We start from the raw sequence: 17,477 nt of genomic DNA, 5'->3' as shown, positions 1-17,477 counted from the left end.
AGTCAGTTATGCTATAGTAAGATCGTGCTAGAGTAAGTTTAAGATTGTACTAGAGAAAGTGTATAAAGGAGAATCTTCTGTAGACTTACTTCCTAAGTTATAGTGTTATTGTTTTACTCAACTAATATTTCACCTTGACGCCATAAATTGCTACTTGGCTAAATACGCTACAGATTGGCGCTTATTCTTCGCTCTTATTATAGGCTTTTATTATAGGCTCTGCACCTCCACTCCCCGGCTTTATGAAAAGCGTCTCTCTAAACACAATCGATATCTCTAGCGGAGGTAGACATCCGTAAGATTACCAACGCACCTTAATAAAGTCAATTTCTGCGGATTAACACATACACAGTTTCGCCACTGGCTATACATATTCCTTCTTCGCTGCCAGCATTTTCTATTTGGGTCTGATGCGCTAGTTCCACGTAAGAATAGCTAGATTATGCTATTACAGGCGAAGATAACATGGTTGCGCATAACAAAAAGGAAATCCTAGCCGGCAACCGCAAGCCTCAAAAGAATATGATTGAGTACATCCGGTCTGTTCGCCAAAGGAAGGGTAGCGTGTAAGACGTCACTTATGATTGTTTCATGTTCCTCGTGTTTCGAAGAAATTAGCGCCATCCCCCATGGTAGCCTGTTAGTAAGATTTTCTTAGAGAGGATCTATTTGGCTCAGATGTCCTGAGGTAGCAAATCAATCTAGAGAATTATGATTGAGTCGATACTGCGCCACACGATAGTTGGTGTGATGAAAAATGGCGATGTCTAGATTTCTCGTTTAGAAGTGACGAAGGAAACATCAAATAACCGGTCGTTTTGTGAACAACTTCACGTACCACGTGCAGAGAAAGAACAGAGAATGTCTTATGCCACGATAATGCATATAGCCATTGCTAATATTTGCAGCTGAGTTACAAGATCCAATTCGTTTCAGGGCCACTATCTTTTGGTACGTCGCTTCACTATCCACGGCCAGAGACCAAGTCCAACTAGTTCTAGAAAAACAAAACCACCCACAAGGGAAGTGAAAAGTCTACCCTGACCAACTAGTATCATCCCGCTTAATATATTCCCAGCACCGGCAAACAGTACCAAGCGCCCCAACCAAATATGAGAATGTGATATCCAGGTTCGCTGCTTGATACGCAAAAACAAGACATGATGGCGGTGACCTAGCACGCTCTGGACTACAAGAGCGACTGCAACGAACAAACCTACCCATTGATGAGGAACCGTGATCTTGTTGCCACTAATTTTGAGACCAGTGACAACCCCTACAACCACAAAGCACATGGCAACTACCTGAATCACCCAGTGATACTTGAAAGCCTTTGTTGATCCCGATCGGATCGCTACTACCCCCACCGGGAACAACAACATGAATGCAGCGCCCATAAAGAAGCCATGGGCATTGACAAGTGCGTTGGCCTTTAGCGAGGCCAACAGCCCCGAGGCACCAATCGGTGTATCTGATGTTCCCAGCGTCGAGATTCCCAGTCGCAACGGCGGAAGAGACGGTCTTCTCACCGCGTCGCTCACAGAACGCACCAGGTCCATGTAGAAGACACCCCACCCCCCGTTGCCAGCGTGATGCTTATGCATCTGAAGATTGGCGTCAAAGGAGTAAACTGGTAATTCTTGCTGGTCGTTCCATGCCCAAATCCAGGCCTGGGATGAGCTTGATGCTAGTATCGGTGATCCAGGCCACCGCGTGCAAGCGTAGCATACAACAGCCATTCTAGCCTCATACATAGCTGTGCCATCCGAATGCGTATGTGAAGTAGGTGAATCGCGAGATTCCGCCGGCATCCACATCGATTGTAAAACCCTTATATCCGAGCCGCCCATGTCGTGCGGTGTAATTTCTCGCGGTTGATTGTGTCCGTCAACCGTACGGATGCTCAGTATCGGATCAACGCCCGAGCCAGGATCGCCGTACATGATGAACATGAGAGCTCCCTTCATGCTAGGGCCTGTACCAATGGCGGTCCAGCCTAGATGAGATGATCGTGTTACGGCGAAGCTCATGTACATGTCGTGGGCGCCGGATGTGTGGTTGTGGTGCATGGTGACGCCCATGCAGAAGTCGACGGCATTAGAGCGGTGACCGAAACGACAGTATTGCACGGGTTCCGCGAGTGCAAGTGATATTATATGCAAGATGAGTAGGAAGAGACTTGATTTTCGAAACGCCATGTTGGTGGGCTTGAGATTGGCGTGTCAAGTGTGGGCATGGAGCAAGTAAGTGCTGCACGAAAATAGCGTAAGAGTAGTACGTCCATTTATCGCAGCACTCAGAGCTGCAAAATCAAGAGGCATCCGTTTGTGATTTTAGTCGTTGCTCTTGTTGATGATGCATAGTCTGACATGCATGACCACCCATATGTCAGACTGGTACTAGCGCGAACGGCCCGTTGCGCGAGCTTGACTCTGCAGGAAGTGCGTTGACTGTGCATTACCAGCATTTCCCGAATTAAGCCTAAGTAAGCTTCTTTCTCCTCTTATTCGTTAAGCGTGGTATGCCTGCGGATCGCATGATAATCTTGCTGACTACGGCGGCAGGCAGAAAAGCAGGATCACATGACGCATCGCCACTTCTCGACACCGAGGATAGCGTAGTGATGAACCTGATGTTTGAGGTGCACACAACATCAAGTCTTTTGAGAAACCATGAAGATACACTCAAGGAAATCTTGGTATCTTTTATTGCTCTTCTTCTTCTTCTTCTTCATACGTGCGGGCCATGTGTCGGCGACCACGTCCCGAATTCTGAAAGGAGGAGTGAAACCCTTGTCGCAATGGGAACTAGTCGGGCGCGCACCGCCGTATGAGGTTCTAGAAATATCCATCGGCCTCAAACAGCATCGATTTGAGGAATTAGAGAAGCTCCTGGGACAAGGTAAAGAACCTAGCTGGAAGTCAATAAAGCAATGGACACTGATATCATATACAGCTTCCGACCCGTCCCATTCCGACTATGGCCAGTGGTTATCTTCTGAACGGATTCAGACACTTGTCAAGCCCGTTGATGGCTCCCATGAAACGCTTTTCAGCTGGTTATCTACATGCACGGTAGTAAAAACATCAGCAATCGATATTTCAGCAGCGGGTGACTGGATATACGTATCGATACCGGTGTATAGCCTCGAGCGCCTCTTACAGGCAAAATACTACGTATACAAACATGCCGAGCATGGCGACACGGTTATACGCACACTGGAGTGGTCGTTGCCACAAGACATCGCAGACGTTGTCGATGTGATAGAACCCACAACTTCGTTTATGCGACCCCAAGCTCAGCTATTTTACAGAGCTCCAGAAACACCATGGGAAGATGAAGATCGGATGCCGACTTATCAGGAGCTCGTCGAGGAAGACATACTTGAACGGGGCAAGATGGAGATACCAGCGGCGGCTGATCTACCGGCGAACCCTTCAGTTATGCAAGCATGCAACCGTGTAGCCATAGCACCACTCTGCCTTCGCGTTCTCTACGGCACCAACGACTATCACGTGCATAACGACAAAAAGGCTGGAGTAGGAATTGTCAATTTCATAGGCGAAAGCGCCAACCGCTCAGACGTGCGACTATTCCTCGAAAAATACCATCCAGACGCAGCTGCCGGTGGAGCCGATGAAGCTTTCAACGTCACTCTTATCGCCGGAGCAGAAGATCAGCAATCGCCCAACACACCAGAGCAAATGAAAGCACACAAAGGATACGAAGGCGCTCTAGATGCACAAACCGTGCTCGGTATCAGCTGGCCACTTCCCCTGTCCCTTTACAACGTCGGCGGAAAACCACCGTTCAAGATCGTGGGCAATCATACGAAGAATAGTAACGAGCCCTATCTCACATGGCTACGGTATATGAAAACACTTGATCGCGTACCCTCCGTAATATCGATTTCCTACGCCGAAGACGAAAAGTCCGTACCCGTTGACTATGCCCGTCGCGTCTGCGCGGAATTCGCTCAACTAGGAGCGCGAGGTGTGACCGTGTTGGTAGCAAGTGGCGACTACGGCGTCGGCAGACAAGATCAATGTGGCAACGAAGACGGACAAGGCCAAAAATTTGCACCATCATTCCCCGCTAGTTGTCCCTACGTTACCGCCGTCGGAGCCACACGCTTCCTCGAGCCAGAAATCGTTGCCTTCGATGCTCGCAACAACTTTTCCAGTGGCGGGGGGTTTAGTAACATCTTCGCGCGACCGGCGTATCAACGTGATGCTGTAGAAGCGTATCTTGATCAGCTGGGTGATACGTACGCTGGGTTTTACAATCCGAATGGTAGAGCGTTTCCGGATCTCTCTGCTATGGGTTATCATTACGCGGTGATATATAATGGGACCGCTCGTTTACAAGATGGCACCAGCGCGTCCACACCAACCGTCGCATCTATCATTGCCCTCGTGAACGACGCTTTAGAGGCTGAAGGACGCCCACCGTTAGGTTTTCTTAATCCGTGGCTATATGCTGTTGGTCATCGTGCATTCACAGATGTGACTTGGGGATCAAATCTGGGTTGCAATTCGTCCGGTTTCCCAGCATTGAAGGGCTGGGATCCAACAACGGGTTTCGGTACGCCGGTGAGTTACTCAGATTACAACATCCTCTTGATTAGCATGATACTGATTGCTTCCATCTAGTGGTTCCCTGCACTCAAGGCACTTGCTATGAAAGCACGCTTTCGACTTGGAACTCCGTGGTATTATCTAGAGAACATATGATATAGAGTTGTTCTTGGGGTCAGGAGGATTTGTAGACGACATCTATATGGTACCTTTTACTAGGCGACGCGACATGGCGTGGATAGGAAAGCGACTAGGTCCATTGGCACTTCCTTTCACAAGGCTTGGAGCAATTTTGCAGGTAGTCCAACATCAATTATGCCTGCGCATGTGCAAGACGGTACTTTGAATCCTCGTGACCAATATGTCTACGTCACGTGACTTTGAACTTCACCACTGTGTGTCGTCATCGCAATTCAGAAATTAATTATCTCGTCATAAGACCGCCGAGACCATTTCCTCCAAAGCGCGACGTAGGTCTCATCAGCACTTAAAGGACCGGAGTAACCGATGCCAATTTCGCACACCGGTAACAGTGACTGAACAGAAACGCACTCAGCATCTCTGACGCATTCGACAACGCGCTGACAAGAGTGGTTGGAGTCAGCGCTAAACCCAAGGTGAATGGAGTTTAGTTACTGTGCATAAGCGTCATGCGGTGAAAGCCATGCACCGACATTGCACCTGCTTATGTACATTCGGATACAATTGGGTTGCACCCGCGCAACCGCTCGGCCCGGTGTGAGGCCCATACCTCCGTACATCACGTAGTATACTCCAAATCCCGCCCTCTGCCATATTCTGGCTGTAGAGCTCTTTTTGTTTGGAGATTCAGACGACACGCGATTGAACAGAGAGGCCAATTGGAACGAGATACAGTCGGTATATCACAATATGGGAGATGTTGCAGCAGATCCCTTTGTACCTCTGCAAGACATTGGCGATTCTTCATCGAAAGATATCATCACCTTAAGAGCCGTGGTGGTGGGCATGCTATGCGGCACACTTGTTAATGCTTCAAACATCTACCTCGGTTTAAGAACTGGGTGGATGTCGTCTGCGAATATGTGAGCTGCCTTATAAACCTTTTTATACCTCGAATAGTCTTTTTTCTGATTGCAAATAGACTTGGTGTAGGTTAGCTACCTTGTCCTTATCACTTCCGTGTGCGAGGGTTCATTTATTGCTCGAGATGATTTGCACTTCAATATTTTCGCTGATTTGTAGGATGAAATAGTCAATCGTTGGCTTCTCGGTATTGAAGAAATGGGCTGCATCATCGGAGCTTCCCTTCGGACCACACGAGAATAACATTGTTCAAACGGTTGCAACTGCATCGGGTGGCATGTCAGCAACGTTTGTTTCGGCCATCCCTGCCCTATACCAACTGGAATTGCTGAAAACACCGTCACAAGACTTTCTGATGATTGTCATGTTGACTGCTATTGGCGGATTTTTTGGACTGTTGTCGGTCTACCCGTGTAAGTCATGAGCTATACTCGAGCGAGTGCTAGCATGCTGACTTGTAGAGTACGGAAATTCTTCATACAGAATGTTGCCAGAGAGCTCAACCTGGTCTTTCCAACTGCCATGGCTACGGCGGTCACAATTCGCAATATGCATGCTGCAGCAAGCGGAACGAAGATTGCTGGAAGGCGTATGAAATATGCACTCATCAGTTTCCTCGTCGCAATGACACATTCTGTGGTGTCACAGTACGCAAAGGGTATACTATTGGTAACAGCGCGGCCACGTCTATACTACAGGTCAGCACTGGAAATAACTGACGACGAGCAGGACTGGCATATATTCGGCTGGCTGAGAAGCCTCAATATGGTCTCCACTTTCGCAATCGCGGCCGAGAGTTGGGGATGGGTTCTTGAACTCTCTCCAGCCATGGTAGGTACTGGCATGATAGTGTCTCCGAACGTAGTATGCTCATTCTTCGCTGGATCTGTCTTGGTATGGTACGTATAGCTGCAATCTTTTCCTCAAAAACCTACTGACACATCCGGGATGCAGGGGAGTCATGGGGCCATATCTCGTCTCGCGTGGTCTAGCTTTTGGCCAGCCTGTTTCTAAAGATCCATACTGGTCTGGGCTTACCTCCTACACGATCATGTCAGACGGCTTTGCCAACGCTGAACATCCTAGCGCGCGATACTGGCTTCTCTGGCCGGGTGTTGTGTGTATGCTCACAGTAGCTTTTCTCAAACTTGCTTTCCAAGGCCGGGTTCTTTGGAATCTCCTACGTACCTCTGCTGTAGCCTCGATACCAGTCATCGCACGTTTGATTGGTCGAACGCAGTACGACTATACCAGATTGGAATCTGGAAACGGCAACGAGACCGAGGATGAGGAAACGCCCTGTTCCGAGAAGAACGAAGCCTTCAGCCTCACGGCTTGGGGGTCTTCCCTATTGTTCGTGATTGTCGCAGCCTGCATCTTAACAAAAAGCCAGTTCCAAATGTCTATACTGGAGACTGTTGTAGCGCTTGTACTTGCATTCCTTATGTCCTTGATCACAATCCAGGCAACAGGTGCTACTGGTGAGCAACTCAGCACTTTGTACGAACAATTGAAAGCTGATCTTTGTAAAGACACCACTCCAATCACGACAGTATCAAAGGTATCTCAAGTTACCCTAGGCGCCATGGCCCGCGCATCAGGATCCTCTGTTCAGGAGACCGAACGTATCAATCTAATCGGGGGTGCGCTCACTAGTATGGGCGCGAATCACGCTACAGGTCAGATCTATGACATGTGAACGACTGAGAGGAGTTCCTAATTCGATCTAGACCTCATAAGCGACTTCAGGGTTGGTTTCCTCTTGCGTACACCGCCTGGACCGCAATTTCTAGCGCAAATTATCGGTATGTAGTCCTAGGTGATGGTCGACAATCTGCTGTCTTTGCGCTTGCCGAGAAGCCTGGGCAAAGGATGCCTCAACATGCAAGAAAAGGCTCTTGACGAGCAGACCGGCTGCCGATACAAGCGGTCGACTGATTCACGGAACTATCCCTCGCACAGGAATAATCCGCTAACGTCTTGTCCCACTCAGGTACGCTCGGCGCATGTCTGGTCACTCCCAGCATCTTTGTGCTCTTCACCACAGCCTATCCTTGCATCATCGATGCATCGAAAGACGACTGCGAGTTTCCGGCTCCGGGAATTGCGTCTTGGAAAGCTGTGGCAGTAGCGGCTAGCGAACCACACCTTCCCGTCTCTGCATCGAGCCGGGAATTCTCGTTGGTGTTTGCTGTTGTCGGTTGCGTGATGGTTGCTGTGGAGCAGTTCTTGTTGAAGGGCAGGTGGGCGGCTGCGCGAAGATTTTACCCAAACATGATGATGGTAGCCTTGGCGTTCACTGTGCCAGCACCACAGTACGGGTTGACCATGGCCATAGGCACGATTGTGGCTAATGCTTGGCGTTGGAAGCATTTCCAAGCTTTTGAAGAATTCGGCATTGCCGTTGCTGCTGGAATGGTGGCTGGCGAGGGAATTGGTGGAACGATTAATTGCGCTTTGTCATTACTGGGGGTTGGAGGACACCGGTGGGGTACGGGTCTCGGTTGCCCCGCTGGACACTGTTGAGGTAAGGAAGCTGCGTCACTCTTGGACAACGGGACACCTTGGGTACCTTGGTTGGAGTAGTGTACATCATAGTACCATACTGTCACCGTCTGAATGCAATCAACGCAGCAGGGTATACGACTTCGCTTATCTTGGAGCTGACCGGCTTGTGGCGTAGTCTTTATGTCATGACACCCCTTACAAAGGAACGTTCATTGACGTCCCGTAGATGGTCGTGGTGGCCTGCAGCCAAGCGCCGCGTAAAACAAGCTACGGTGCTTATGCGCGGAACAGGGGTCTGCAGCCGGCGATAAGGTAGCTAAGCTGACGGCCCCTTGCCGTGCATGACCCACAACAATAAGCACTACCATGTCCGTGCGCGTGATGCACGGATTCGCGTGATGCACGCCAGCACCAAATCACACCAAAACAGGGTGAGGCTATTGAGCCACCCACAACAGCTATTATCACGAGAAACTAAGGTGTAGTAGTAATTGATTGCTTGCGAAAAAGATGTACTATTTGAATTTTGCTGGTAGTCTGACGTTGCGGCCACGTGTTGTGGTTTTGGGTGGAGGAGATGGGGGCCGCGCCGCAGGACTACCATCACCAACATTACTATTTTAACCACGTTTTTGACGCTTTTTTGGCTAGGTTGCTTGTAAAGCTTTTCTCTTCCCCTTTTGGGACAGTTGTGTAGCTTTTGCAGTGTTGCGCTCTTGTTGTTGACGTTGCTTTTCAGCCTGCCGTTCGGCTTTTTGGATCGCTGCCTCAGCCTTCTCCTTCTCTCGCACCTCCTTGGCCACCTCTCTCGCCACACGCTTCTCCTCCTTCTCCTTCTCCTTAACAAGCTTCTTGGCGGCTGCTACTTCCTTATTAGTCGCTTTTCTAAGCCTCTCCTCTCTCTCCTCTTGTTGTTTTATCCTTTCACGGAAGCGTGCTTCTCTTACTTTTAAAGGAGACCAAAACACAGCACCACTATGGTATTCCTCCTGTTGTTGTAGATCTAAGGTTTTATTCTTCTTCTTGTGCTTCTTCTGCGTCTTCAACGTCTTTTTGAGGCCATCTACCTCGTGTTGGAGGAGTGAGGCTTTAACTGAGATGTGGTGGATCGATTGTCCCATCTTTTTGGCGTCACTGCTGCCCTGATCTTTGGCAACACGCCGCAACAACGACTCCATTTTGAGCCAATCTTCGTTACTGTAAACAGAGGATGAGCTCTTATCTGAATCTGAGGTCTCTGGTGTTTTAACAAAGCGGCGGAGGATAACGTTAGGTTTAAGTGGTTCTATACCCGTTGCCTCAAAGGACTTAAGTATTAGCTTTTCTGTGAAGCTACTCACCCACGCCTGCCAGAATAGTCGAAAGAAGTCTGCTCTTGTAATTAATGACTTGTTTTGAGACTTATAGATCCACGTTGTGAGTGCTTTTGAGTATGCTGTTGATAGAGGTTTAAACAGCACCACATCAAGTGGTTGAAGCGTCTGAGTTGAGTGAGGAGGTAACACAGCTAGGAGTATCCTGTTGTTGTCACAATAGTTAATAAAATCCATTATGACGTGTGATCCATAGCCATCTAAGATCAATAGCCGCCATTGGCTTTGTGCCTTGTCCTTAGTGTAGCGATCAAACACCTGTTCAAGCCAGGCAAGGCCTATATCCCTATTTGACCACCCTAAGGCAGATGATGTAACTATCACAGAGTGTACCCCTGGTTTGATTTCGGCTACCCAGCCTGATTTGATGGTGTTTTTAGAGGACTTGTAGATGAGGCCTAGCGGCACTACTGATCTATTAGCACATACACATGCTATAAGCGTCTGCCAATCCCAATTACTATCTTAGATAAATAATTTAACCTCTCCCTTTATCCACATACGCTTGCTAAAGACGTGTTTTGTTCTACCTGTGACCCTAATCATGAAGCCCTTCTTATCCATATTGTATGTGTAGCGACTCTCAATAGAGTATTCAGAGATTTTGTGCTGCAGTAGTTTAAAATAGAGCTTGTATTTATTGTAGGAATCCGCGTTGTAACGTTAGCGATCCATCCCAGTTGAGTAACGCGAGATGAGATAGATGGAGTACTTGTTAATAAAGCGCGTAACCCAGCTCTCGGAGACTGGATTTTGGGCTATTAGTGACGCGAAATTCTGGATTATCTCTTGTGTAGGTAGTAAGTAACAGGCAGTAAGCAATTCTATGTACTTTACAAGCTCTATCTCCTGTTGTAGCATCAACTGTTGCTGGTTAATGTTCTTGTTAATAGGAGCTGCGCAAATGGCTCAGTGCCTTCGCGACAACGTAGATCTTACAACACTGTGTTTTTTTGCAACTGCTGTATACGTGAATTGTTCGCCTGGCTTCAGAGCATCTATCTCTGCAAGGGCAGCCTCTATTGACATTGTGGCGTTGAGTTGTGGTATCAAGGAGATTGGTGTATTTTGGTGATCGCGTGCATCACGCGAATCCGTGCATCACGCGCACGGACATGGTAAGCTGTTTGCCTCGAAGTCGTGGCGGGGAACTTATCAGATGTTGAGCAAGTTTTATCAGATGATCAAACGCTGGATCTAGCCCAACGTACCAACCCGTAGCCGTGGCCGAATTGGGCGATGTATGCACAGTCACACTCTTAACATGCAGAAAAGCAGAGTGATGCAAGCCTTTATATTAAATTTTATGCAGTAACTTCCTTGCTGAGATATCCTTACGCATTATCATACTCACGGAAATCCTCCAGCTAACTGTTGATGAGACATCACTAGTCAGCCTGCTGATGGGCACTCCAGAGATCGTCCACCCCCTCAATCCTTCTTTCCAAGGGCTCTCAATTTCTGGCCCCAGAACCATAAAATGATGGGTATCGGGAAGCCGATGGCAATCATGATGAATGCTAATAGGCTGTTTCCCCACCCATAGCCTAGTGCCTCATACAGCTGTGGGGCAAAGATAGGGAACGCAAAACCCATGACAGCTGAGAACATTCGGGATGCCGCATTGGCTGAAGCACCGAATTCCGCGAACTCATCCAACTGGTAGGCGTACATAGCCTGCGCTGACACAAAACTGCCTAGTGTCAAGATGGCAGCTCCAAAGTCAACCATGACCCACGAAATGGTGTATTGCGCAGACCACCCGTACCAGAATAACCCTGCAGGCATAAGGATTAAACCGGGAACCAGGTAAGGTACGCGGAATTCTGGTTTGCCTTGTCCACCATTCCGCTTGCTGAGCTTGTTGTAGACAAAGTCCATTAGATGCCCACCAGCCTGACCTGCGATGGTAGAGCCGATAGCGATGGAGATGTAGTGAAGACTACTAGCCAGTTCGGATTGGTTATACTTGTTGATCCAAAGGCTGGCGAAGGTCGAAAGCATGAAGCAGTATACGCCAAAATTCAGTGCTAGTACCAAGGCGATGAACTGGATGATAGGTCGTGTGAAGAGTAAGCGCAATGGTCGCATGAGATGGCCTGATAACCGAGAAGCGAAATCTTTCCAAACACCTAGAATGGAGCCGGGTACGATGGTGGGCGGTGCGGCATTGCTCTGCGCAGCAGCCTTGCGGCGAAGGAGTACGGGCGTGTAAGTTTCCCTGATATAGATGATACCCACAATCGTGACAGCTGTATTAAAGAGACTCATGATCCAAAAGACCCAGGTCCATTTAACAAGTTGGGTAACGATACCACCGACAATCGGCCCCAAGGCTGGACCAAGATAGGGTAGTAGGGACGCTATGGCAAGCGACTTGCCTCGATCTTTCTCACGATACAAATCTGCCATGACTGGCCCTGTGAGCTGTCATTACGACAAGCGTTAGCATCAAAGAAGCAGATCTGATAAGATTATCACAGAGCACATACCGTAATTCCGACACTGGCGCCCACACCTGTCATGAGTCTTCCAAAGATCATGAGGCCCGTAGAATTGCCAACAGGGCAGATCGCGTTCCATAGGATGTACCATGCATTGCCAAAGATCCATATTGGTCTTCGACCATACATCTCGGCCAATGCAGCAGCCAGGAATGGTCCGAAAGCTAGACCAAGAAAGTAGGTGGAGAGAATGATTTGACCTGTGGACGCAGTGGTGTCCAAATCGTGAGCGATTTCACCGAGTGCTGAAGCTATCATGCTGGCAGACATGAGCGTGACGAGCTGACCAAATGAGAAAATGGTGCCAATCATGATTTTGTGAAAAGAGGACCAATTGTATGGGTCTTCAGGGTCGTCCGGGCCATCCCACGTACACTGCGAGAATCAGCGAAACTTGTCTTACTTCTTTGTGTAACAATAAGGGCTGCGTACGCCATAGACTCGAGATAGTTTCTCCAAGCGATCCTCTGCCAGATTCTCGGTTTCTGTAGTGACTGCTGGTTGCTCGATGTCCAGCGACGCCGGACGTGATGGTGGTTTCTCTTCAGATACCATTTTCGAACCTGGCCGTATATTGCAAAAAAGCGTGAGGTTGAGCGTAATGACAAGGAATAGGTGATGGGAAGTGAATGGAACGGGTGAGGGCAAGTAATAAGCCAAATGCTTAGCATTCAGGTAAGATTCTACCTCCACTCGCCTAACAGTAGCGTTACTTTATTAGCAGCTTAGCGCGCGCTTCTGCCTAACATACCCCGCACTTTAGTTATATTAGCTACGTATCTATAGGTTATAAAATTATTTAAAGCTTAAGCTTATAACAAATGTAGGCTGAAGCTAGTATAGAGAAAAAAAATCAACAAGATTAAAACTTAAAAGTACTTACAGACCACAGTCTAGAAGAGAGAAACAATATATGAGATTAGTATATACTTTACCTAAATAACTAAAGTTAAGATATATAAATCTTAGAAATACTATTAGATCTAGTTCTTATACTAGTTCTAGTTACTAAGTTAACTAAGTATCTTTAGAAACTACTAAGGCTGTTACTCTATATACTAGTGTAAATTTTTTAAGACTAAACATCTAAAATAAATTCAGCTAGATTTTAGAAAGACCTAGAATATAAGTTATAAAAGAGGAATAATAGAATTGGTAGGCTATTAAGAGTAAATCGATTATTATTGGTTGGAATTAGTTGACTGATATATTATAGTTACGCTAAATAAATAAGCCACCTAGATATCTAAATAAGTATAGCGTTGAAGATTAATTTCTTAAATTTACTAGGTGTAGCTAAGTGAAATGCTAAGGTACCAATGCTCTTCTGCGCTTAGAATCTCACTTCATCGCTGAAAGCTTTGGTAAATAATGTGCGACGCGCCTGCGCCGTACAGATCCTTCAGCACGCAGCACTGTCCGTCTTTGGAAGGTGCCAACGAGGATAAAGAGATCTACACTAAAATGAAGGCACCATACGTCGCACCGCAAGGAGGGTAGCAGCTTACTGTGTCACCAGCCCTCATACCCAATAGGACTGCGGATCCCCCCTGCCTCAAACCGTTTTCGGATCTAGAAGCAACTGTCATCGAAAAGACCCAGGGTCAGCATCCTTCGTAATCATCAGCCAATAAGCACGATGCAGAGCATAATGCAGTAGTTAGAGGATAAGTATCATTGCGGCGAGGTCGGATCGTTGTCGAATCTGAGCTCCCTCACGCCAGCCTATTGTTCGACAAGCAGATCCAGCTTACTCATGGAATTCCAGATTGATGAATCACAAATAGCAATCGAAGCTCGACGGACTAAAAATCGACTGGCTCAGCGCACACATCGTAGAAGTAAGTCCTGACTTGTTCTGTTCTTCGCTGCGTCCACTCCCATAAAAGCATTGCATAAGTAGCGTAATTCCGAGTTACTGACTACGACTTCCAGGGCGTCGCGAGAGACAGCAAGTTACTGATATGGCAAATACCATGGACTCTGGCGATGACCACGAGACATGCCCGTCAACCTCGAGTCATGGTCGCATCTCCTCCATATCCACGGGAAGCTCAGTCACAGCTGCGACATCGATCATGACAACGTCAGAAAACCTTTCAAATTTTGAGCAGGATGCACCGCTCGCTTTCGATCCCATCTTCCCTTCACATCAATATCAGGATCAGTCCTGGGGTCACACTGGTCAAGGACCATCTTCTTATCAGCAATCAGACTTTGTGATGGAACGAGCATTTCTCGCCAGCCAAGTCGTCGCGCAGCATGGCCTTACGAATGGATTCGACTCCACATCCAAGATTTTGTTCGATCAGCTCAGTTCTGTCCTCGATAGCGACAGTTTACCAGTTGGTGCTCATCTACCACTGGATTCACAACCACCAGTAAGGTTAGAAGACCGCATAGGCCACGTTCTTCACGCAGCGGATGGGATGGGGTTCGAGAATTTCGATGTTGTCATCACAGACTACTATACAGCGAAATTCAGAAAAGGCTCGTTGCCTTTCTACGCGCAATCAGCAAGCCGCAGCAGGCGACTTCGCCAGTTTCTAATTGATTTGCACGAAAGTTCCAAAACCTGGACCGGTAAGGAGGCACAAGGATATCATGAGGAACGTGTACTCGCTATGGAGCGGTCCTATGAAGAGGAATTCCAACAACTAGCAGAGACAGGGCTATGCAGTAACGAGGTTGAGATAAGGAAGCGAGCGTTTGTAGGGACCATGATAAACCAATTGTTCGAGGACGAGACAACGAAAGACATTTGGAAACGCGACAGGCAGTATCTGCGCGAACAGGTATGTATATCAAGACAACATGGATCAAGGTCAATAGCTCAAATGCAATCACACAGGTACCGGGTATCTGGTCTCTGTTGTCAAACTTGGCTCGGAACCTGAATGTGTCGGACAACGATATCTCGCAAGCAATCTGTGTTTTTCTGTACATGTTAAAGGTCATCAAGTAGAACCGAAGTACCAAACGCAATTACTGTGCGTGCAGCGACCAACTTCAAAGTCGTAGAAATTACCAGAATCCATCTTCATGCCGAAAGCTGCTGGAACGAGAATGTTGAGCTGAAATGAGTAAGCGCAGGCTGTGATACAATTGCTGGTAGCGGCGGTTGAGAAAGGACCAATTCTCCCCAGCGTCACCTCGTTCCCCGAACACGAGCATGGTTCTGAAATCAAACTGAAGTATTCCAATGCTCACACCTATACTACCTTCCTAGAGCCAAGTAGCGCAACACTAAGCTTCGCGCAGTTTTACCCTGCATACATTATGGTCATGCAGTGTTACGGGAAGGTAGATCTTACGCCAAGAATCGCCTTTTCAGGCGTCCATTTTATCTGCAAACCCACAGCCGCACGGACATCATGCACTGTCAGTGCTGATGAAAGACAGTGCAGGATACGTGCGGCCACGTGATCTTCTTCGTCCGGCAAGTCATGACCACAATCACCAACGACAACAGCAATGTCTCCAAGGCTCGTTCCCAGTATACTCGAATTTCAGTAGCGCTGCATTTACGGTGCTCATACACTTCAACTATCCATAAAATAGATCTTCTCACGATCATGGCGTACTTTGGCCGCACAAAATACTTCCCCTGGCATACTTTCCGCTCAGGATATACTTCGGTGTCCACCGATACGCAAGACTCACGCTCCTCATATGACAAGGAGTCTGAAAATGGATTGCTTCAGAGGACTAGACGCTACGAACCCGCGCCGACACCCGTCTGGCGACAGAAACGCCTCATCGCTGGACATGTGGTTCTCTTCATGCTGTACTTCACTGGGATATTTGTAGTTCTGAAGAATCAGACTAGAAGCGTGAACACGGCCATTGCATTCTGTATGTAACCCATCCATTTCACCATATCAACCATGTGTTGCCTCTTACTGATACGAGGAACAGCTCCTGCCGCGGATGCTATTCAGTACGAAGACACCATTTTCAAAATGGAAGGCTTCATCCAGGAAGGTGGCGAATACGCTGGAAGGCCAACACCCAAGCTTGATCAAGCATGGCACGATCTTTTGAATGGTGAGTATGCCACTACACAAGAAGCAAAAGTACGATCATTGATGCAAAATCGTAGCCGAGAACATCAAAATCGACACAAAGTACATGAAGCATTACGCCAGAGAGAACATCGGTGTCGCAGTCCCCGAGGGCGGTGGCTTCATCGGCACACTCAACGTGTACCACGAACTCCACTGCCTGAAACGCATCCATCAATTCATGTATCCTGAATACTATTTCAAAGACTTCAGTCCCCGCCAGCACGAACTCAATCGCATGCACAACGGTGAGTTCTACCCACCAACATGCAACCCCACATATGACTAACAAAGCACCAGAACATTGCATCGATTTCCTCCGCATGTCAGCCATGTGCCACGGAGACATCGGTCTCATCACCTACGAGTGGCACGATAATAGCTTGATTCCGGTTGCAAACGCGACGTCGCATCAGTGCGTTAATTGGGATAAGTTGGATCGCTGGACTAAGGAGAATACTGTCGATATGATGAAGCCTGGTTGGCTTGTTCATCCTACCAAAGGTTAGTCAATAATGTGCTACCCCGTTGGTCCGAACGATGACTAATTGTCAAATGTAGGTGTTGCGTATCCCCAGGGAACGGGCGATAAGCTTGGTGCTGTCGATAGTACTCCTCATTTACAGCACGGAGGACATGGACACTAGGCGTGAGGTTGTGTTGTTTGTGACTTGCCCGCTGTATCTCCATCTTATGAGACGAAGACCGGGAATTCGGTTACAAGTGTTGCAAATTTTGTCATCCAAAGTAACATCCAGCTTAGACTGTCCCAATCGTTGTACAGTCTTTGTGTCTTTCTTCTGAGCCTTCATGCTCATACTTGGAGTTGTTACACACTTGCTAAGAAGCTTGCTTTATGCGAATGGAAACTGCTTTTGATTTATGAACTCGGCTCGTTATCAGAGAGTAGTTGTCGCGTATTCATTACCCTCGACCTATGATATTTCAAATACACGCTGGCCTAGGCTAATAACTAGCTACTTACCATTAATCTATCCACCAAGCTCAGTAGTTGGTTTCAGGAAATCGATCATTATGACTGAATACTCGCTACAGTACTGAAATTAGTTACCAATAGGGGAAATTCTTCATGACGACTTCGTCAAACTACTTACTCATGATACCAAGGAAGCACGGGGTCTGAAGCTGCATAGTGAATGCCGTTACAACATCTTCGAAACCCTTGTTTCAAAAGCAACTCTCCCAAGCTTCTGACACATATCCAACAACACCTTCAACCGTGAACCCTCGCATACGATTGATATCCTCATATGGGAAGATTAGAGAACAAGTTGCACCGCCCGACAGAGGAGACCCAACTGTAGTTAGAAAAGACCCGGTTCCGGACGCGCAGCACGTTCAACAAGTTCGGCGATCACGCGATGC

At 47.7% G+C, this 17,477-nt stretch overlaps 7 protein-coding genes across 7 annotated transcripts, besides 12 other annotated features; 4 read left to right on the top strand and 3 right to left on the bottom strand.

The window, feature by feature from the left end:
* Positions 1-2,672: 2,672 nt before the first annotated feature.
* EKO05_0009070 (Tripeptidyl-peptidase I) lies at positions 2,673-4,733 on the top strand (the record flags this gene model as incomplete). The annotated part of the gene is made up of 3 exons (XM_038941970.2): positions 2,673-2,901; positions 2,956-4,592; positions 4,653-4,733. The coding sequence occupies 3 exons, from the start codon at positions 2,673-2,675 to the stop codon at positions 4,731-4,733; spliced, it is 1,947 nt and encodes a 648-aa protein (XP_038795682.2).
* Positions 2,702-2,732: a tandem repeat.
* A 1,329-nt stretch (positions 4,734-6,062) lies between the features above and the next one.
* EKO05_0009069 (uncharacterized protein) lies at positions 6,063-7,455 on the top strand (the record flags this gene model as incomplete). The annotated part of the gene is made up of 3 exons (XM_059637455.1): positions 6,063-6,541; positions 6,597-7,321; positions 7,373-7,455. 3 exons carry the CDS (start codon positions 6,063-6,065, stop codon positions 7,453-7,455), a joined length of 1,287 nt encoding a protein of 428 aa, XP_059493438.1.
* Positions 7,456-7,631: 176 nt separating this feature from the next.
* Positions 7,632-8,015, bottom strand: EKO05_0009068 (uncharacterized protein; the record flags this gene model as incomplete). The annotated part of the gene is made up of 1 exon (XM_059637454.1): positions 7,632-8,015. One exon carries the CDS (start codon positions 8,013-8,015, stop codon positions 7,632-7,634), a length of 384 nt encoding a protein of 127 aa, XP_059493437.1.
* A 498-nt stretch (positions 8,016-8,513) lies between these two features.
* Positions 8,514-10,644: a mobile genetic element.
* EKO05_0009067 (uncharacterized protein) lies at positions 8,798-9,700 on the bottom strand (the record flags this gene model as incomplete). Its single annotated transcript, XM_038946695.2, has 1 exon — positions 8,798-9,700. One exon carries the CDS (start codon positions 9,698-9,700, stop codon positions 8,798-8,800), a length of 903 nt encoding a protein of 300 aa, XP_038795680.2.
* Positions 9,179-9,981: a mobile genetic element.
* Positions 9,356-9,732: a mobile genetic element.
* Positions 9,410-9,984: a mobile genetic element.
* Positions 9,431-9,732: a mobile genetic element.
* Positions 9,431-9,735: a mobile genetic element.
* Positions 9,560-9,927: a mobile genetic element.
* Positions 9,581-9,822: a mobile genetic element.
* Positions 9,602-9,822: a mobile genetic element.
* Positions 9,602-9,837: a mobile genetic element.
* Positions 10,645-10,954: 310 nt separating the features above from the next.
* EKO05_0009066 (uncharacterized protein) lies at positions 10,955-12,582 on the bottom strand (the record flags this gene model as incomplete). The annotated part of the gene is made up of 3 exons (XM_038942017.1): positions 10,955-11,950; positions 12,016-12,402; positions 12,460-12,582. The coding sequence occupies 3 exons, from the start codon at positions 12,580-12,582 to the stop codon at positions 10,955-10,957; spliced, it is 1,506 nt and encodes a 501-aa protein (XP_038795679.1).
* A 423-nt stretch (positions 12,583-13,005) lies between these two features.
* Positions 13,006-13,042: a tandem repeat.
* Positions 13,043-13,783: 741 nt separating this feature from the next.
* On the top strand, positions 13,784-14,992 carry EKO05_0009065 (uncharacterized protein; the record flags this gene model as incomplete). The annotated part of the gene is made up of 3 exons (XM_038942080.1): positions 13,784-13,868; positions 13,963-14,822; positions 14,879-14,992. 3 exons carry the CDS (start codon positions 13,784-13,786, stop codon positions 14,990-14,992), a joined length of 1,059 nt encoding a protein of 352 aa, XP_038795678.1.
* Positions 14,993-15,602: 610 nt separating this feature from the next.
* Positions 15,603-16,738, top strand: EKO05_0009064 (uncharacterized protein; the record flags this gene model as incomplete). The annotated part of the gene is made up of 5 exons (XM_038941958.2): positions 15,603-15,882; positions 15,946-16,074; positions 16,130-16,339; positions 16,392-16,595; positions 16,653-16,738. The coding sequence occupies 5 exons, from the start codon at positions 15,603-15,605 to the stop codon at positions 16,736-16,738; spliced, it is 909 nt and encodes a 302-aa protein (XP_038795677.2).
* Between the last annotated feature and the right edge of the window lie 739 nt (positions 16,739-17,477).

The sequence above is a fragment of the Ascochyta rabiei genome, chromosome 16, assembly GCF_004011695.2.
Source record: "Ascochyta rabiei chromosome 16, complete sequence".
Lineage (NCBI taxonomy): Eukaryota > Fungi > Ascomycota > Dothideomycetes > Pleosporales > Didymellaceae > Ascochyta > Ascochyta rabiei.
This window is presented reverse-complemented; position numbering and strand designations above follow the sequence as displayed.